Raw genomic sequence first — 21,354 nt, 5'->3', positions numbered from 1 at the left:
TATTGTAAAGGTAGATTACCACAAGGATGTGGATTGTGGAGTGCAGAATGTAACAGATTTCCTTTGTCATAGGCCTCTTTTTGCTTTCTTGGTGTGATTTAAGGGTTTGTACATTAACTTGTTTCGATTCTCTGTAGTGTGCATTAAGACCTAACTTCAGGACTGAAGCTTTGTCAGTATTTGGGGGAACTGACTGCTGCACAGGTTGATCACCCTAAGATATGTTTCATTTAGGGATAGAGAATAACTTGAAAATGGAGGGTTTTGGAAATCCCCTAGCAATTAGGAGTTGAGTACACCCTTCTCCAGAATTTGTCTTCCGCTTTCTACTCGTTTTCAAAGTTACCAAGATGCAAGGGATGGAGAGAAGGAAAAATGGCTACCTAGGTCTGTTTCTAAGCCTGTTCCTCCAGACTTGAACTCTGGAATGTCAGGGTTTTTAGACCCTTATTGCTCATTGACCATCATATCCAGCACTCTGACTGAATTGCTAGATATAAAGAAGAAGCATGTAGATTACACTAACACTTTCTCATGACGTTAGCAATGAGACTTTGCCTGTCTCTTCAGGGAAATCTGCTCTATTGTCCCTTTTGAAGATTAGTAAAAATGATTCTATTTGGCCAGGACTTTGAGCGACAGGCTGCTGTTGGGAGTGGCCATATCTCAGTAGCAGCGCACCTGTTTTGCATGCACAAAGCCCCAATTTCAATCCGTGGCATCGCCAACTAGAACAGAGGACAATTCTTTTCTGAACTGTAGGGCCTCTGCTAGTCAGGGTTAACAGTAGTGAGCTCGATGGATCAAAGGTATGTCTCGGAATAAAGCAGCTTCCTTTCTAACTTTGCTCTAGTGCTGGCTTCTTGTGATGGTTGAGGTGGTGATTCTTTTTTGTTCAAATGTTTCATGTTTTAATTTTCTTGCACGTTTGAATTCTGTAACTTTCAGTGGGGGTTCAACAATCAAAGGTTTTGTGCAGATATAAAAATCTTTGCTGCTGTTGCCTGATACTGTCAGAACTGATTCATAAATGTATGGAGGACACTGTACAGTACTCAGAATGAATATGGAGAATGAAATGTTTCAAAGTAGGAGATGGGGAGACGAGCCTTGCATGATCTACATTGTGTGTGTTTGGGTTTTTTTGTTCATTTTTACTAGAACTCCCAAGGTCCATTAACTGGAGCCAGATACAAAACAATGCCTCTGGGAACCCAGCCTCTTGTCAGTACAATCCAGTCATCCTGCACTGGTTTTAAAAGCATCCCAGCTTCAGATTTTTCTGGGTGTATAAAACTAGCATGTTGGGTAGAAAGCAAAAGTGAAATGATATAGTCCTCTTGTGACTGCTGCATGTTTGCCCTCTTAGATGGGATATGAACAGGGCATCTATCTTACTCCCCAGCTGGCTTTCTTTTACCTGTAGGGCTTCTCACTGTTTTTCACTCCCCTGTCCCCAAAGGGTAAGCGAGTCATTGGAGAGGATGGCTCTGAAGGCTACAGTGATCTGTTCCATGAGAATGCCATGCTGCAGAAGGAGAACACTACTTTGCGTATGCGGGTGAAGGCCATGCAAGAAGCTATTGATGCTATCAACATCAGAGTAACCCACTTGATGAGCCAGGAAGCCAACTTGATACTTGCCAAGGCAGGTGAGATTGAAAGGGCAACTGGCTGGGATTTCCAATCCAAATCCTTCCTTAACTAGCATCTAACCTACAGTAGCACTGTAGAATTCTTAAGTACTTCCTGTTAAACAGACCTCAGAGATAGCTTTACTAAGCTGGATCCTGAGGAATTCTCTTTCTTAATTAAGATTTTAACTTTGTGAAAAGACATAATTTGCTCAATTCACTTGCTATATAGAATGCTCCAAATATCACAAAGACATCTCCATACCACAATGGGTTTTCTACAGTTTTTAAAAATCTCTTCTCTATAACGTTCTCTAGACACTACATCTCATACCTTTCTGAGCCACTCTCTTTGTTGTGGAAGGTGTATGTGTGCGTTCCCAGTATTTCAGGATGTGCATTGTGTGTTTTGCCCATAACACGTTTAGCTGCTCTTAGCAACTTCCATGCCTGTGTTTGATGTTTCTTTGAGGCATCTGAAGACATCTTTAGGACCTTATTTTACTCTTGATTAACTTGTAGTCTGTTGTTTACTACTTAGACTTTATATCTTATTGCTTTGCTTCATGGTTTTGTCTTCCAGGTGATGGCAATGAAGCAATTGGTGCTCTGATCCAGAACTACATCCGGGAAATTGAGGAACTCAGGTGCAGACTGTTCTCCATTTCTGCTTTAGAACAGTTTTGTGCAATTAAGGGCCTTTGGGCTTTAATCCTAGTTTTGCTGCTTGATTGATCAAGTCACTGTTGGCCCATCCCTTTCTCCCTGTTTTTATGTACTGCAGTATTTGGACTGTAAGCCTTACTCTAAAGCAGGGGTGCCCAAACCCCAGCCATGGGGCCGCTTGTGGCCCTCAAGGCCTCTCAATGCGGCCCTCAGGAAACCCCTAGTCTCCAATGGGCCTTTGGCCCTCTGGGGATTTGTTGGAGCCCGCACTGGCCCGACGCAACTGCTCTCAGTGTGAGGGCGACTGTTTGACCTCTCGTGTGAGCTGTGGGATGAGGGCTCCCTCCATTGCTTGCTTTTTCATGTCTGTGATGCAGTAGCGGCAGCAAAGAAAAAGGCCAGTCTTGCTTTGTGCAAGACCTTGTATAGGCCTTGAGCTATTGCAGGACCTTCATTCATTCATATAAGTTCATCTTTAATATATTCACTTATGCAAATTTATTCAAATGTATTCAAATTTTAAATGTAAATTAATTGTTTTTATTCCCGGCCCCCGACATAGTGTCAGAGAGCTGATGTGGCCCTCCTGCCAAAACCTTTGGACACCCCTGCTCTAGAGTCAAAAGACCCCTTTTTTAAAGAGAACTCTTCTGTCAGTGCCTTCACTGACAAATTCACTCATTCACATCCCCCTCAATAAATAAAATAAAGATGGAAACTACAGACGTGCCCCCGTATCCACAGTTAGGTGAGATCACAGATATGGTTAGGTGGCCCTCGGTTAGGTGAGACCACAGATCCGGGTGAACGCCTTCCCCCCCACTATTCGGAGCTGAGGGAATCTCAGCTCCCGTTGCCTGAGCCCAGCAGAGGTTGCACACATCTATCGGTGGCCTCTACCGGGCTCAGACTGAGTCTTAGAATGAAAAACATGTGAGTTCTGGTTTTTCAGAAAATCAGAAGTGACTTTTTAATGCTTTATAAGGCATTGGGAGGCCTAGTCCTTCCCTTCTCTCGCCTCTGGACCAGATCTGTGGATATGGACCCCCCATATAAAGACATGCACCTTTGCTACTTTTATAGTGTGGAAGTTAGCATGTTCTGCAATCCCATGTTGTGCTTGCTTACAACTTATTCTCACAAGCATGTGCAAACAATGGCTAGAAATACCAAAGCATACAACAAGAGCAGCTCTCATATGCAAACACACTAGGGTGATAACTGCCATAAATATACACAAGCACAGCAGCAGTTTCTACAAATATAATATTTTTAATGTTGCACATTAATGTCCTGCCCTTCCTCCAAGGAGCTCAGGGCAATGTATATTGTTCCTTCCCTTCCTGTAATCCCCAGTCCTATGAGGTAGGGTAGGCTATTGATTTGGCCCAGTGTCATCCAGTAACTTTCATGTTTGAATGGGGATTTGAACCCTGGTCACTTTAACCACTACATCACAGGATTTCACACCACAAAGGCAGTGGCAGCTCTTGCAGACATGTAAACATGCACTTGCCCCAACTGTTGCTGATGCATGACACCAGAGCAACAGTTGCTGCAAGTGGCAGTTGTCACAGGATTGCCGTTAATAGTGGGCACAGCGTTCTCAGACATGCAACAACCAGAATAGTGTCCATGTGTTCTCTGTGATGAGCAAATAGCAGCTAAACATAAGAACAGCCCCACTGGATCACGCCATAGGCCCATCTAGTCCAGCTTCCTGTATCTTGCAGCAGCCCACCAAATGCCCCAGGGAGCACACCAGATAACAAGAGACCTGCATGCTGGTGCCCTCCCTTGTATCTGGCATAGCCCATTTCTAAAATCATAAAACCTTCCTTCAGTTTCCCTAGCTCCAATCTGATCCAGGTCTCTCTATAGCTACTTTTAATTTTAAAGAGGGAAGTATCCTGTTCATCTCTTATATTAACTTTGGCCCTGGAAAACTGAGTTTGCAAATAAGCCAGGCCTTACTCCATGACCAGGCTCTGAGAGAAAAAAATACAGATTCTCTTATTTTAATAAAAACTAACTTGAATGAAGAGTTCTGTTGAAATTGCATGCTGTGTCTTGAACACTAATAAAGCCTCATTAAAGGTATTAGCTCACTTGCTTTGTGATTTTTGTTCTGTTTGATCATTGTTTGCAGCCAAGGCTTTCATAATGCTAGGTGTTTTGCCTAATGTAGCCTGGACAGATCTTCTCCCTTTTAAGTAAGTGAGAAATCTCCTTTAAATAGGCCTTTGTGGAGTTTAATAACTGCCTCCCACCATCTGATGATAGTCTCCTTAGAAGTGTTGATTACACTGGCAGTGAAGCTGGTTCTCTGATGCAGAACACTGGGCTGGTTGCTCCTGTTAGCACTAGTAGACCAGACTTGGGGTTGAGCCAAGCTCTGAAAATGACCACTATTAGCATGAGAGAACTCAAGGGGTAGCCCATTTCCTCACCTTCCCAGAGCTATTTAAGATTCATGTGCCCAGAAAAAGAGGCTTCCGGGCCAGGGAGCTCATATTATCAGACCCCGAAGGAAATGGCATTAGCCTAATTCTTTTTTTGTAACTTTATTGCTTGTATTGTAACCTATATTGAATGTCTTAGCATAAAGAGCAGAAAAGTATAAATTAAATAAACCTTCAGTCCTGTAGGTGCAAAAATTGACAGTTGTCAGATATATTCAGAAAATTCCTATTCATGAAGAAAACTCCTTCTCAGTTGGGAGCCAGACAAACACTTGAGCCCCTGGATAGTTAATCATAAGTGAGGTAGGAGCAGCACTACAGCTACATCTTTTCTTCTATTTCCTAGTCCCAATACCTCCTGCCACAGCATCTTCCTATCCCAGAGTCACGTATCTGAGTGTTTATAAGAATCTGCTCTAGATTCCACAATATGGTCAGAATTTCTGACTAAGCAAAGTAACATGACTTCATTAATTTTCTGGTATTCTGCCTGTTAGAATTTGCTATTTTTAATAGCCAAATTTGCATTTTGTTGGTGCAGAATTCTTATGGCTGCCTCTGGAAGAATTCTGTACCTGTCTACATTGTAGCTTATGGAATACTAGATCAGACTACACTGGATGCGATGAAACTTGCAGCCTTCACATTTACTCTTGAAGTTTTTCCCCCCAAATTGCTCCTAGGCATACCAAATAAATCTTTTTTTTCCTTTCCTTGATGGTAGCTCCTCAGTATTTAAAAATACTATTAGGTTATTTTGTCTTCTTTGTAGGACAAAACTCTTGGAAAGCGAAGCGATGAATGAATCACTGCGTCGAAATCTATCAAGGGTTTCCTCCAGGCTGCCCTATTCCCTGGGCTTGTCTCCAGGGCCTGGGTTGGGGTCTTCAAGTAGCCCTGCCACCTCTGTAGAAGCTGATGCCTCCAACGTCCTCCAGTGGGCCAAGCAAGACCTGGAGCGACTGAAGAATGAGACAAAGCAGCGAAAGAAAAGGTAAGAACGGATTTTCCTATTGGGCATTTTCTAGCTAGGATGTTGTAGCTCAGAACTTGTTAGTTGCATAGAAAAATACCTGCTCTTGTGCTCTACCTAACTTCTGTAACACAGCGCATGATACTGAATAGCATATCCCTTTTCTTCATGCTGTGCCTTCATTTTCCCTCATATAATTTAAGGGTGGTGAATGCTGGATAGGCTTGTCTCACTGAAGGTTTATGAGAATGATCACAGGTTTGGAAGGGGAGACAAGGGAGGAATATATTTCAGTTTCATATGTCACTTGGTGTTTCCTCTTACTAATGTGTGATGTTTTGTAGTTGTATTTGTAACATTGTTTTCAGTTTGTCAGTCATCCTGGGCAGTGGCGTAGCTCATGATGGGTGCCAAGGTCAAAATGTTGCCCCGGAAGTGATATCATAACCGGAAGTGACATCACACCCAGGGTTTTTAAAAAGTAAAAATTGGGAGGAACCCACCTCCTCCCCCTGGCAGCTCACCACCCGCTTGCTCTGCTGCCTCCCCCCAGTCAGTGGCATAGATAAGGCATCTATCTACAACCTGGAGTCAAAGAACATTTTGTAGTGCCCCCCACATGACAAAATCAAATTTAATTAAGCAAATAAATAAAATGTTATTGGTTCCATGCTGTATCATAATGACATCTCATTGGCACTCAGAACAAATAGTTTCATAGGTCAGTTTGGAGTTAAGCAAATCCATTTTTTGTTCCACAAGGCAGTTTTCATTTTCTGGTTAATTGGCCATAACTTTTGATAGAAAACAGATATTCCAGTGCCGTTTGTTTCATTGCATTCTGTATTAAATTACCTTTCCAATGATATATAACATGATGGTATTATTCATACTTACCAAGATTTTCACAATTTTGGTCACTAGTGTCAAGCTCAGCTTGTTGCCCCCCTAAAGCTCGATGCCCGGTGCAACTGCGACCCCCTGCACCCCCTTAGCTACGCCACTGATCCTGGGGGCTATTTTTCTAACTCAAAGGTGAAATAAAAATGGATACCTGTATTCATTTAATGTTCCTCCTTTCTGCAGCCCAGAGAAGGAAGGATTTAAGAAGAGGTTGAGGCTACAGCAGGAAAATGAGGCAGAAGAGACAGATGAGAATGAGGCAGAAGAGGTAAGAGGTCATGCCATTCACATGCTGCTAACCTCTGATCTCTTCAGGTGTCTGTCAGCGTTGTCAGCCCTGAGTTTTGATGAGACCAGGGCAGATTGCATGAGGATGGTGGCGCTATTTCAGCATAGTGAGAAACTGATACCTAAGACCTGAATGTACTCTACTTTTCATCTATTCTTCATCTAAACTGAACTTCATCATCATTCTTTATTTATGGTCACAGACCCCACATCTAAACTGAACTTGTGTTTTCAAAAAGTTTGGTAATTGCAATCATTGCTGACTAAATCATTGAGGAATCTTAAAAGTTGATCTGTCTTTGGTATATAGAGCAGACAAAACTGACTGCAGGCTGTTCTGTGCAGCTAACTTTTGTTCTTCTGCTTCAAATCCAGTGTGTATCTGTGGGATGCAGTTATGTAGAAAGTATGCATTTAAAAAAAAGGAAAATTCTATAAGTAAAATCAAATTCTTTCATTCAGATAAAGCTGTTGGGGTTCCCCTCCTCCCACAGGTCCCCAACTTACCCAGGGAGAAGACTTCTGGGCCAGAGGATCAGGGAGGAAGCCAGTGGAACATGGGGCCATCTCCCCATACGCTGCCTGGGCACTCCTGTGGGCGGCAAAGCGCAGTGGAGGAACACTGCACTCCGAACCCCCCACTTCCTCCTCCACCTTGGAGGAGGGAGGGGGAAGACAGAACGCAGGCCATTCAGCAGCTAGGCAGCCACCCCTCCCCCGCCTCGGGGGAGAAGGAGAGCACTCCCCTGCCCAGCCAGCCGGGACCTGTCTTGCTGGGCAGGCCACCTGGCTATAACGTTGGGAGCCCATAGCTGGACCTCCCGACGTCATCTGCAGAGCTCCAGGACCCAAGTGGGCAGGGCCAGCCCACCCCCCAAAGGCAGATACCAGAGCAGAGGCAGCAGCCTCCCCAGCTATCTCAGGAACAACCCTGGCAGCTCCAGGTGAGAGGAGATGGGAGGGATACAGAGAGAGGAAGGGGAGGAGTTGTGGTAATCCCAGGGGAGGGCAATCCTAGAGACAGGCCCTTTTTGTACCATCCCTGTGAGGGAAGTGGAGGGGCCAAAGGGGAGGGGCCTGCCCTACTTAAACCTGGAGGCCAGGGATGACAGGACAGTTGGGAGTTGAGAGAGCAGGCTGACAGCAACCCCTGCTCCTGATTCTGGCAGATGCTGCCAACCCAAAGAGGGGGAGCTGGGTGACACAAACCCCCTTTTTTCTGTTAGTTAGGCCTAGTAGCATGTAGCGCCTGAACCAAAGTAAACCAGTAACAGAGAAGTGGCTTGCAGTTCCTAGCTGCAAGGATGTGAGTAACAACAGCCAACAGAATTAACAACTCAATGGAAGGTGATAATGTAGCACCTAGGCAGACAGAAAGGCACCCATCAAGGAGGGAATGCAGCTGTGGACCTCCAGTGGGGAGGGGAGAGCTGAGAGGGCTAGCATCCAGCCCCACTTCAGGAAGATTTTTGTCCCCAAGAGTTTCTGAGTGGACAGTTTAAATAAGTACAGAGTCACCTGCATCCTGTTAGCATGAGAAGTATAAGAACAAAGCCCAAGGGGTGGTCTTTGTCTGTTTGATGGAAAAGGTTGTGGGTGCAACATCCTGCAGGGAGAGCTTGGTCCGCCAGGGCCATGTGGCCTTATAGGTAACCTGGAGGAAAGATCTACAAAGGAAAGCTAACCCAGGTGAGGGTTAGGGAATAATAGCTTTGTTATTTTTATACTGATACGTTTCCTAGATGTTTATGCCTCTAGCATTTGCTGCCTTATGTAACCCTATGTATTTAATAAAGTAAATATCCTTTTACTAAGTTGTTTCATTGTCTGTTGGGAGCAAAGGTTCAGAATCCTGCCTAGCCATTCAGCTAGCTACCAATTACTCATTGAGGTCTAGTAACTTGAGGACTGAGGCTTTAATTAAAGAAAGTGCTCAGTGCCTGCAAGGGATAGAATTAAGGCTAGAGGGTCTCAGTGTCGCTGGACTGAGGCACTGGCACATACAGGGTGGTGGCAGTACTACTGAACAGGGTTCCTTGAGGGTTCTAGGGTTTGAGAATTGAGAACTCTGAGCATCCCAAACCCTGGCAGTGTATGACACCAGGGGGTCCCCCTTGGAAAGGCCGGGAGGGCCAGACCCCTCCCCCCCTGCAGGGAGGCCTCAGAAAAGCATTTAAAATTGGCAGACAGTTCCGAGTGATTTGTATAATTCCACTATTGGTTTTTTACGAGAGGATTTTGAAGGATACTAATGCAATAAGGGAGTCAGATGAGATATTAATACATCGTTATCTGGTTAGGGGCTCAGGTTTATTCACAAGTAGCAGCTGCATGGGGTCACAGTTTGGATTTGGCCTTTGGGGAGACAACAAATGCAATTAGAGGGAGACTGAGCATCATATGATTCCCAGTGGGTTTCTGAAATTTGATCACATCAGCAACATTTCAGAAGTTCCCGTGTTCTCTTTCTACAGTGTTTTTTTTGTTAATATAAGCTGAAAAATTGACAGAAGCTGTGCTAGAGTGTCAGGTGGTATTCACCGCCATGCAGACATTTATTTCTCCTGTTGTAGGCTCTCCAATTGTGTATCCTGAGGGTAAAAACACTGCTAACATGTGAATGCTAATGAGTGCACATTTGGGGTGATCTTTTGGTTTTATTAAGGTTAATAAATGCAACATTGCGTTGATTAATGCTTTGCATTAATTGAGCATTACTTGGTACTAGCCTGTGCTGCCTCTTTCCCCTGGGATGAGGTATTGTTTAGCTATGGTGTAGGTTGGGCTGTCTTCCAAGGAGAGTCCATAAAAAGATGTGTGTGGGAATCATAAAGTTTAAAAGAGGAACAATGGGTTAGTAACAAAGTTAACATGCATGCCATTCAGAAAAAAAAATGACATAGTTGGCTAGGCTTTCAGTGTACAATCTGGTGCTGCTATGTGTGTTTTGTTTTTACTGCATTTGTTTTATTGTGCTAAGGTTGATTTGAGATATTTTAAACCACCTTGAAATGTCAAGACAAGATAATTTTTAAAAAATGGTTCTCTTAATGCCATGAGTTAGGGTAGGATACAGTATTATTGCTGTTGCTCTTTCCTAAAACTTTGCTCTTTTGTGATGCTTGCTTTGTATTTTGTTTGGGAGGCAAAATATTACCCCTCCTTAAAGTGCTGCTGTGCACACCTGGCTCAGGAAAGAGAGATGTGTTGAAGAGTAGAAAAGTTACCCAACCTAGTGTGGATGGGATATCTCGCTTGTCACTGCAGAGGGCTGTTCCTTGTTGAAATATGAACAAAAGCTTACATGTAGAAGGGCCATTATTTTGATGGAGTGTGCCAAAATACATTTTTATTGTGAAGTTGGAATAGTATCTCCCAAGTCCTTACTTGGTGGAGCAGAGTTGGAAAAAGCAGGAGCTGAGTTGACTAGAGTGCAAGGCTAGAATGGCTACATTGAGTTTTTGGTGGCATGTGTTAATCTCCTCCTCTCGATGCGTTTCCCAACAGTGTGCTTGAGTTCTAATCAGACCTTCCAGTCAGATAGCATATCAATGTCCAGAGCAGTTTTGGTAAGCTCTGGTGTGTGTGTGTGTGTGTGTGTGTGTGTGTGTGTGTGTGTGTGTGCTGACTTGTCAACTGGAAAAACTGGCTCCTTCAGAAGGTGTACAGCCCCTTGATGCCTGTGTCCTTAAGCAGTGCAAAACTTACCAGGCCAAGAATTACAAGATGCTTCTCTGTGTCTGCTGTTGCCCTTGGTAGAAACCAGTGAGCCAAGGAAGATGGAGTGATAGAGTACCAAGTATGAGCATCAGGCAGGGGAGTATTTGAAATATCACAAAATGAGCTACAGCACTTCTCCCTCTTTCTGATGATTGAACCTCCCATGCACACCCTGTCTTTTTCAGGAAGAAAGAGATGAGAGTGGCTGCGAGGAAGAAGGTGGCCAGGAGGAGGAAGAGGATGAGGACTCAGGAAGTGAAGAGAGTCTGGTGGATTCTGACTCAGATGTTGAAGAAAAGGGTAGGCTCTTGCAGCAACTGTGACTGGCTCTTTCAGGGTACATATAGGGTGGTGTAGGGGAGCACAATTACTATAGGGGTATGTGGACGTATGATGCTGTAGCCTCCTTAGTCAGACCGTTGGTCCATTTGTGTCAGAGTTGTTTATGTGGACTGGCACCAGCTCTCCACGGTTTCATGGGGCTCTTTTCCAGACCTATTCAAAGTTGTCAGGGGTTGAATCAGGGGCTATCTGCATGTGGAACATGTGTTCTGCACTAAGCTATGATCATGATCTCCAAGGGATCTAGGTGAATGCACTGGGGGTCACAAATGCCAAGTGTCATTTTTGTGGGGGAAACCTGCCCCTCCATCCCCTATCCCCATTTCCTTCTACCATTCTGCCTGCTCACTTATGCGCCTCTCCCTCCTCTTTGGTTAGGCTAGGCTAGCCTGTCGTGTCTCCCCTTGCCGTCTGTGCGCTCATCACCTTGTTGCGATTTAAAGATTGACAGGGTGATGCAGCGCACATATTTCAGGGTGCATATGCAGGTGTAAAAGGGTTTAATTAGGTGGGATGGGAATACTGAATGCACAACCCCTGTAGCCTCATCTGTGACTAGTGTGGTGGTGATTCTTAGCTTCCTCTCTGAAAGGTTAGACCTCCTCCCTTTCCATCCTGTCCCATAAAGGATACTTTTTTCCTAGCCGCAAAATGTGCAAATCTAGGTCCCACTTCCCTCAAAATATTGACATTTTCTTCTCTCTCTCTAGCAGCAAATTTCCAGGCGGACCTGGCTGACCTGACCTGTGAGATTGAAATCAAGCAGAAGCTCATAGATGAGCTGGAGAACAGCCAAAGGCGACTTCAGACCCTGAAGCATCAGTACGAAGAGAAGCTGATTCTGCTCCAGAACAAGATTCGTGACACCCAGCTAGAGAGGGATAGGGTCTTGCAGAACCTCAGTAAGGGAATGCTGCTTGGGGGGATGACATTCTGACAGGTTGAACAGCAGCTATGTGACCCATATCTGACCCAGTGCTGAACAGTAGGGGATCACCTCATGCAGTTTCATAATCAAGTCTGTGATTTAGGCATGGAGTTACTGGTTTGGAGCAGTAATTCTTCCACCCAAGCATTTGTTGGACTCCTCAAAGCTGGTCCTAATACTACTTTTTTACTCATAGAAAGCTAGAAGACTTAATGTTGGAATAGTCATGTGCCAGTGATACACACAACTAGTGTTCCAGATTCAAGAACTTCAGCAGTTGCAGGTGTCTTTAGACATACGCCTTGCGTCTGAGAGCTGAGTTTACATGTTCAGAATGCAGGTTGGGGATTGCATTACTGAACACTTTTCCCTCATGGAAAAATTATCTGCACATTACAGATATGCTGAGGAGAAGTCTAAACTACTACTCTTGGGTGTGCTGGCTGCTGCTTTGCTGGGCAACAAAAGTACCATTTAATTTTGCCATGCTCCTACATGCATTCTGGTATACTCCCAGGAGGACTGTTCCACATGCTCCTCCTTAAGTAGATCAGCATTAAGAACTAATCTCATCCATCTAGTTGTCTGCTTCAGAAGAGTTTCAGATTTCCAGTTGTCTGAAATGATAATTTCAGATGCTAGAAGCATGCAATTTACCATAACCATGTAAAAATGAGGTGTTAAAATCTCCATGATTTACCACCGTGGTGGTAAAATCATAATCAAACTTTTATAGGTTTTCATATAAGTTTACAATTACCCATGAGTATTCTAGACATTCTTTATATGTGATATAACACCATACTAGACAGTAAGCATGTGCTCTGTGTCTGTGTGCCTGTATTTCCTCTGTAAAATAATATGCTGGGGGGGGATCTGGCCTGGGACTAGACTGGGAGAAGGAAGCATTAAAACTTTGCCTATGCCATGGTCTCAGTCCAGATTAGGAGCCTCTACAGCTACTCTTTGCACCAGCAGGAGATTTACTCCCTGCTCAAATATCTATGGGGGTGGGCATCCAGATCATGATCTCATTGGAGGCAAAGAATTATCTAGTTTAATCTAGATTACTAGTCTAGTCTCAATCTAGTATTACCATCCACACTGCTATTTTACAAAGGATAAGCAAGCTCACAGTTTTAGGTCATGTGCTTCAAATAATATCTAGCATGACCCTCAAAGATATAAGTAGGGATATTAACACTGGGAACTAGTCTTCTTATCTCAGTGATGTCGACAATGAGTGCAGCTAGTCAATGCACAAAGAGCTCTATTGCTCCCTGTATTTCCCTCAGGCTCCATGGAATGCTACACAGAGGAGAAGGCTAACAAGATCAAAGCGGACTATGAGAAGCGACTAAGGGAGATGAACAGGGACCTGCAGAAATTGCAAGCAGCCCAGAAGGAGCATGCCCGTCTCCTCAAGAACCAGTCTCGATATGAGCGAGAGTTGAAGAAGCTGCATGCAGAAGTGGCAGAGATGAAGAAGGCCAAGGTGAGTGGATCGAGGCAGGCAGAGAGTAAGCGAGGGTCTGAACAGATTCAAGTGGCTTGGGCCATTCTGTACTGACTCCAGAGGAGTCTGACTGAATGAAGTCCATTAAACCCAGGAGTGGAGAGGCTGCCTGAGGCAGTGGCATAGCTAGCGATCCGCCCTAGGTACCAACCTTAGGAGGGTGACACTGCAAGTGACAAAAATTGCTAAAATCGCTTGAAATATAAGAACTTAAATTGAACTGTGTGCTGGATAGGGCTGAAAATCTCACTAATTTTTTTTTGTGGGGAGGGGTGCGGGTGTTATTGCAGGCAGGATACAGGCTGGTTTCCCCTAATTTAATTATTTGTTTTTTCTCTCATTTATTTAGAATGTGTTTTAATTTGCTTGATGATGTCTCTTCCAGCCATGACATCATTTCCAGTGGGTCCTGGACAGATTGTCATTCTAAAAAGTGGGTCCCGGTGCTAAAAGTTTGAGAGCAACTATCTTAACTCAACACAGGCCAATGAGATATCCTTGGGGTGGGGTTGACACCCTAGTGACCCAAATTGCAGAATTTGTAGCTTTTAGGAATAATACCATCATGTTATATACCATTTGATGCAGAATTTCATCCATTGCTTGTGGGGAAATATTCACTGCATTCGTTTTCTGGCCATTATATTCATTTCATGTCATGACTGTTACAGTCTCACCTATCTCACAGGGTTGTTGTGAGGACAAAATAGGAGGAGGAACCGTGGGCACCACCCTGAGCTCCTTAGAGGAAGGGTGGAATAAAACTGTTATTAATTATGGGATAACAAAAATTTGTACGCGCTGGGTGTCAAGTGACCTAGCTACACCACTGGCCTGAGGTAAAGAACACTTATCAGGCAAAGTAACGTGTGAATTTTGATTCTTCTTTAGGGAAGTAGACTTGTCCTGTTTTACCTTGACAATAGCTCTGGGAGGATTGGTTAGGCTGAGAGCCAATAATTTGTTTTATGCTATTCAGCTAGGTTCATGACTGAGCAGGGATTTGAACTAGAGTCTTCCCCATTCCAACCTACATTCCAGCAGTTATGCTCACTTGAACCAAACTATTTTGTTTATATCCTCAGTTATACTACTCAGTTTAGTATACTCCCAGTTTCCCCTGGGAGCTGGGGATAAGAATAGGCCCTCAGTTTGGCTGTACTTGTCGTAAGAGGCGACTAAACAGCCACCGGGTAGATGGGACTTGTCAGCCTGGGAAGGCAGCTCATCTGAGAGAAGGAAAACTCTGATCCCAAACCTCCACTGCCTTGTGGCTACATCCAGTTGTGGAAAAGGCTTCAGGAGACAACCTCGAGGCAAAATCCGGAGCCGGAGTCCCTGAGGTAGTTCATGACTGAACACAGTCACGTTCTGGCAACTCCTGCGATGCCGCTGGAACCAACCGTATTGGCTTCTGCCTTTCCATTGGACCATTTCAGCAATGTGGAGAGGGGGGATTTGCTGCATGGGTAACAGCCTATCCTCCATACCTACTTTACCCAGGCTTCGCGCACTAGAGAGGACACTCTGTTCCAGAACCACCATTCAGAGCGTGACACCATAGTCTTCCGAGACTGAAGGATGCCAACTCATACTACTCAGTTAGTAGTGTTCTGTACCTATGGCTATTGGAGAGATAGCACTGCTTCCACTATATCTAATTAGGATTCCCTAATTAGGATCTGTCCCTTTTCACCTGCAGGTGGCACTGATGAAACAAATGCGTGAGGAGCAGCAGAAGCGGAGGCTGGCAGAGACCAAAAGGAACCGGGAGATAGCCCAGCTGAAGAAGGAGCAACGCAGGCAGGAGGTGGGCAAGTGTGCCATGGTGTAGGAGTGCTATAGCATTCCCAACCCCAGGGGGGCATCTCCTAGCAGAGTTTACCAAAAGCCATGGAGTGCCGGGGGACGTCATTTAATGTAATCAGAATTATTATGTGAAAGGGAACTGTGATTTGATGTTCACCTGACCTAGTAGTATCTGTATCCATACATAGCTCCATACAAATCTGATGCTACCTTAAAGAAGGTATGTGATAATTCAGGAAAAAGAGTCATGGCAGAAGGTTGGCTAATTAATGTAACTTTTACCAATGACTTTGAAGTGTGTGTTCATTTAGATGTCTTGTTCACAAGAGAGGATTGGAGCAATATACAGGTGTGCGCCACTTAATGACGGGGATACGTTCTCCGAACCATATTGTTTAATTATTAGGTCATTAAGTGAACATTCAGTCCAATCTATTGCCTTTGTTGTGTAAACAGACGCTCCCTGCCAGACACTAGCTGCCTGCACAGGCTGCTGGAGATAGATTGCCTCTTCTTTGCCTTAAGAGCTTCTCTGTTGTGTAAGCAGACACTCTGCCGCAGGCTATGGGAGACACAATTGCCTTATTAAGAGCATCTTTATTGTGCTTTGACCACATCATATGTGCAGTCTGTTAAACGAACGTTTATCACCGAACACCTGTAAATCTTTTAGGTAAGTGCCTTCTTTCTGGCCTTGCCAATAGTGGTCACTTTCCAAATTTCTAGCTTCTGTGAAATTATTTGGACCCTGATGTTATTGATTTAGATGTATATCCTACCCTATTCTTCAGATCCTGCGCATCTCATTAAAATATTCACTATTTCCTGTTTTTAAAAGGAGATAATATAAACAAGGATCGCTTGGAAAAATTCCATAATAAACAAGTTATATTATAACTTAGAACACAAAAGAGACTGAGACACTAGGCCTCTTAGAAGCAGGATGTAGGCTGGAACTCTGGTCTCCTCCAGGGAATCTGTCAGATGTCTGGGCTTCAGGGAAGAGGAACTATTGACTGCTATTCAGGAGAGTCTCTAAATAAAAAGCAGAGATTCCCAGAAGTGCCAAGAAGGCAGTGCAGTACAGGAATATAGTCTCTAGATTCAGAACTTTCACATCCTTGCTGGCCAGCTGAGTGCCATTCTTACAGTTCACAGTCCCCAATGGCTGTGTGTGTGTGTCTTCTAACTCTTTATCATTGAGTGACCCAAAGCAGTATCTTCCAGACCAGTGATAACAGGAAGGATCTGGGTGTTCCTGCATCCTAACTATCTCATGCTAAATGTTGCCCTCTAGTGGTGCGTGTCACATTGTCCAATGAATCACCCTGATTCTCTAGATCAGGGGTGTCAAACATAAGGCCTGGGGACCAGATGTGGCCTGTGGAAGCTTTTTATATGGCCCTCAGGCTTTCTGTTGCTGTGTAGTGCTTAGGTGTTACTGCTGAAAGGGCAGCCCACGTGAAACTTAGGCTCTCCCATATCATGAAATATGATCAAGATTCGTATATTTTCTCTTTTGTCATTTGCAGCTAATGAGTGTTTATTTTTGGTTATGACCTGTTTAATGACATCGCTTCTTACCTAATGACATCGCTTCCCTCAGCAGGCATCATGAATGCTATGTGGCCCTCCGTATGAAATGAATGTGACACACCTGCTCTAGATCTTCCAGTGTGGGCTTTGCAGGAGGCAGGCAGCATATTGAGCTGATAAAGCTAGTGAGACAAGAATAAGGGTAGATATTTGGAAATTGCTATTAAAGGTATCTGAGAAACAGAATTATTATTCTGGCCCCTGAGTGGAGAGCAAGAAGCAACAGTGTTGAGCTATAGAGAGGAAGGTCGAAGCTTAAACTTGAGACGAAGGCTTCTTATTCTCAATGAGAATAATTTGGTATTAGAATATGTTCCTTAAGGAGACTGTGAAAAATCTTTCCTTGGAGATTTTTCAGGTGAAGGTTGGGCAGGCATCTGCTTCAGGTGTGTGTAGCCTGCTTTGGAGAAGGGGATAAGTCTTGGAACTATTGAATTGTTTTCTTGGGAGGGAAGGAGCCTTGAGAACTTGGTTTTGTGAGCCTTATAAGTCTTGTATCAGAAAGACATTTCCTTCCCTGTGTTCATTTACACTGAAAAGATTCCAATTCATTGCAGTGGCTGCTGCCATTGAGATTGCTTTTGTACAGATTCCCCCATCTGTCTATTCCTGCCCACCTTCAGATCTTGTTAATAAACAGTTCTTTCCTCTCATCATATCTTCAGTTTCAAATTCGTGCACTAGAATCCCAGAAGCGGCAGCAGGAGATTGTACTGCGCAGGAAAACCCAAGAGGTGAGTGGCAGGAGAGGCAGAGAACATTGTCACTCCAAAAATAAGGTCTTTTTTTTCCTTTTTGAAACATCACAGTAAGCCAAAAGCACTAAGCATGTTGGTTTTACAAGTTATGAATAGCTACTCAGAATGGAGATGACAGTGAACCAAGCAAGGAATATATCTCCCAGTATCACCTGAGACCCCACATGAAGTAAAGGGGAGACAGAAGCATTTCTTTCTCTCTCTCTCTCTCTAAAACGCAAGTGTATTGCTTAAACTCCCCCAGCTTCTATTTATGTAGAGCAATTCCATTACTCCTTACAAGCTGGGCACCTTACCTGTTGCATCAAGCCTTCATCAGGGCATGGGTGCCAATGTGGTTCATAGCTCTTCTGGCTTTTTGAATACTATTTTTGTCATGCGTATGCCCATTTCTGGGAACCTTGCCCAGTCATGGGCAGTTGCTAGTCACTTTAAAAAAGAGTGTCTCCTTAAAGCTCATGATGCTCTGAGACCTTGCCTTTGGGTTCCAATAGTTCTACTTTTGGTATGGTTGAAGATCAGAACTGAAGTCGGGGACTGTGCCACTGCTACATAGGAGTTAGTTCCCCATTTCCTAAAACTGCACAGTGCCCGGACCACCCTGCATTTCCATTCTTCACTACCTAGGTCTCTGCTCTGCGCCGCCTGGCCAAACCTATGTCCGACCGGGTTGCTGGAAGGATGAACCAAAAGCCAGCCATGCAGGATTCGGGTGCCGAGGTCTCCACTAGTACTACCTCCTCAGAGCCAGAATCTGGTTCTCGTTCTGTCTCCAGTATTGTGCGCCAGTGGAATAGAAAAATTAACACCTTCCTGGGAGACCCTCCTCCCGCAAATGGGACTCGGAGTATCAGGTCAGGCACTGCAGAAGTAAGCTGTTTCATCACTGTCCAGCCTAATCTGCGAAAGGTGCCTAAAAGCACTTTCTGCACAGTGAAGCAAATCCCTTCAAAGGCAGTCTTTCCCTCCTGGAGGGTTGGCTTCTGTCTGGTTTTTCCCTGTGCCTAGTAGCATCATTCAAATTGGCCCTTTTCCCCATCTCTCTGCACCAGGAGTATTTGGGATGGTGTACTCAGAGTGTTCAGAATGAGCTGTTTTGGTGCAATTTGGTGCAATTTCTCTCTGTCAGGAAGAAGTTCCCCAAGAAAGGAACAAACCAGACTTTCAGCAAAACAGCCCGTCTGAAGTGGCAGTCGCTGGAGCGGCGTGTCTTTGACATTGTCATGCAGAGGATGACAGTCATCAATCTGGAATCAGATATGGAGCGGCTCATCAAGGTGAGGCATTGGAGCAAGAACTGGTGGGTAATGAAGAAACTGAACGGATGGGTAAGAACTGAGGGGGTTATGTCACAAAACATTGACTGAAAAGAGCATTTCCGCCTTCAACTTTTTCCCTTCAGAAACGTGAGGAACTGTCACTGATGCAGGAGATGCTTCTTGGGAAGAGGGAAAAACTGCAGACTGAGAACCCTGAAGAGCAAAAGGGACTGCAGGAGCTGAATGAAGAGATTGAGGTGCTGGCAGCCAACATTGACTACATCAATGATAGCATCTCAGACTGCCAGGCCACCATCATGCAGATTGAGGAGACTAAGGTACGTCCCATCTGTTCACCTTGTGGGAGGAGGGCAATGCTACGGTTGTGAATTTGGTGCTAGGAGTGATCTGATCCTGGCTAGGTGGTCAACTTTTGTTTAGATCAGGGGTTCCCAAAGTATGTGTTATGTCTTATGGCATTACTATACACTCACGGGGTGCCTTGGGATGTCCCCGGTGGCCCTTCCAACCTGTTCCCCCAAATGCCACTATCTTGGATCTTGCAAGATTTCATGAGATCAAAGATGGCAGTGCCCAGTTGAGCCAGGAAGAAGAGGCTGTGGGGGCATCGTGACCCAGGTAAGCTTGGGAATCACTGGTTTAGATGCTTGGGTGTAATGAACTGCCTGCCTTTATGGATCAAAAAAGTTTGTTTTTTAATGACTTACAATCTCATCAACCCAAACAAACCATTTTGGTTCTGAGTGGGTCGTTCCGGTATTTTAATGCTTTCTTTGAAGACAGGAATGGAGAAGGCTGGCACTTGGAATAGCATGACCCAGAGAAAGTCCTGAAACTGTTTAACTGCAAGATAGTTCACTCCTCATGTCCTCTAAGGACACAGTGAGATTATCTTATTCAGAGATGTAAGAACTTGACATCCATGTGGAAGTATCAGTACTCTGAATGAATTTGATGGTCTGTAGACTTCTCAAAGACCTCACAATGTATAGGATTAGGGTCCATCCATGTGGAATTAGGGTCCATCCATTAGGGTCCATCTTAGGATTAGGGTCCATCCATGTGGAAGTATCAGTACTCTGAATGAATTTGATGGTCTGTAGACTTCTCAAAGACAAGGCCTCACAATGTATAGGATTAGGGTTCGAGGTGGATAGTGTGTCTACTACATTCCAATACAAAACTACTGAATGGGTCTCTTGGGGAAGCAGGCCAGCTTGTGGAACTAACTTTTCAGTATGGAGCCATTTTGAGATGCAAAATGCAAGTGCCCCTTTGTAAACCTTCTCACTATTCTCATCTTAGGAAGAACTAGATTCTACCGACACCTCTGTGGTGATCAGCTCCTGCTCCTTGGCTGAGGCACGGCTTTTGTTGGACAACTTCCTCAAGGCATCCATAGACAAGGTAGGTCAAAAAAGCAGAATCCCTTGTATGGCCCAGGGATTTGGTAGCCATAGTTATATTTATAGCAACTTAGAAGCAGTCCAAAGACAAATTGTAGATTGTTGCTGATGAGTTATTGTACGATTGTTAATAACTTACTTCATTTAAAATATATTTTCAAGGATTCGAAACCTCTTCATTTGGACCAGCTCTCTTTCTAAGTTCTGGTTTGTTTGTTTGTTTTTCACATTTTTTATACTGCCCTTTCTCCAAAGAGCTCAGGGCGGTTTACACAGCTGCTCCTCCCCTCTTTCTTGTCCTCATAACAACCCTGTGAGGTAGGTGAGGCTGAGAGAAAGTGTCTGGCCCAAGGTCACCCAGGAAGCTTTGTGGCTGAGGGGGGATTTGAACCTGGATCATCCAGGTCTAAGTCCACCTCCCAAACCACTACACCACCCTGGCTCTCATTTAGCCATAAGCTTTACTGAGAAATAAAAACTTGTGATGTAGGCTAAGCTAGAGTTGGAGAACATGACCGCAGTGTTCCATTCTCGCTTTATAATCCATGGCTAGAACAGAGAGCCCTGTTGGCTTGGAGAATAGCTTAATCTTGAGAATGCAGCTGATACTTGCCTGCACACAGAACCGATGAAGAGGCTGGGACCAGAAGCTGCCCTCCTTTTCTTTCGTTCAGGTCCTAGAAAGTCTCTCATGATGGACTTGTGTCTAATTCTCTGATCTCTGCAAACAGAGCCTGCAAGTTGCCCAGAAAGAAGCCCAGATCCGCCTGCTGGAAGGACGCCTGAGGCAAACAGATGTGACTGGCTCCTCCCAGAACCACCACATCCTGGATGCCTTGAGGGAGAAGGCAGAATCCCACCCTGAGCTACAGGCACTCATCCACAATGTGCAGCAAGGTGGGAGCATGAAGCCCTTGGATGTCTGCTTAGCACTCCACGCATGTTGACAGTCCCTCCCTCTCCATAATCTTTCCTTGAGATCTAATACTCTATGTGGGGAAAAGGCCAGCATGGGGAGAGCCACCAAGTAACAAAAGCTTTAAACAGCCAAGCTACCATGCAATAATTGCAGT

At 44.5% G+C, this 21,354-nt stretch overlaps 1 protein-coding gene across 1 annotated transcript in view; it reads left to right on the top strand.

The window, feature by feature from the left end:
• KIF21B (kinesin family member 21B) overlaps nucleotides 1–21,354 on the top strand; it is a 78,957-nt gene that overhangs the window by 41,714 nt on the left and 15,889 nt on the right. The window contains exons 9-22 of the mRNA XM_066623843.1: nucleotides 1,463–1,652; nucleotides 2,218–2,281; nucleotides 5,535–5,756; nucleotides 6,822–6,906; nucleotides 10,832–10,946; nucleotides 11,699–11,890; nucleotides 13,212–13,411; nucleotides 15,135–15,242; nucleotides 17,503–17,571; nucleotides 18,223–18,449; nucleotides 18,725–18,872; nucleotides 18,998–19,192; nucleotides 20,181–20,282; nucleotides 21,013–21,178. Coding sequence (XP_066479940.1) covers nucleotides 1,463–1,652; nucleotides 2,218–2,281; nucleotides 5,535–5,756; nucleotides 6,822–6,906; nucleotides 10,832–10,946; nucleotides 11,699–11,890; nucleotides 13,212–13,411; nucleotides 15,135–15,242; nucleotides 17,503–17,571; nucleotides 18,223–18,449; nucleotides 18,725–18,872; nucleotides 18,998–19,192; nucleotides 20,181–20,282; nucleotides 21,013–21,178 — 2,083 coding nt within the window. The remainder of the gene's footprint in view (nucleotides 1–1,462; nucleotides 1,653–2,217; nucleotides 2,282–5,534; nucleotides 5,757–6,821; nucleotides 6,907–10,831; nucleotides 10,947–11,698; nucleotides 11,891–13,211; nucleotides 13,412–15,134; nucleotides 15,243–17,502; nucleotides 17,572–18,222; nucleotides 18,450–18,724; nucleotides 18,873–18,997; nucleotides 19,193–20,180; nucleotides 20,283–21,012; nucleotides 21,179–21,354) is intronic.

This window comes from Tiliqua scincoides, chromosome 4 (assembly GCF_035046505.1).
Source record: "Tiliqua scincoides isolate rTilSci1 chromosome 4, rTilSci1.hap2, whole genome shotgun sequence".
NCBI lineage: Eukaryota > Metazoa > Chordata > Lepidosauria > Squamata > Scincidae > Tiliqua > Tiliqua scincoides.
The sequence above is the reverse complement of the archived record's forward strand: the minus strand, read 5'-3'. Positions and strand labels throughout refer to the sequence as shown.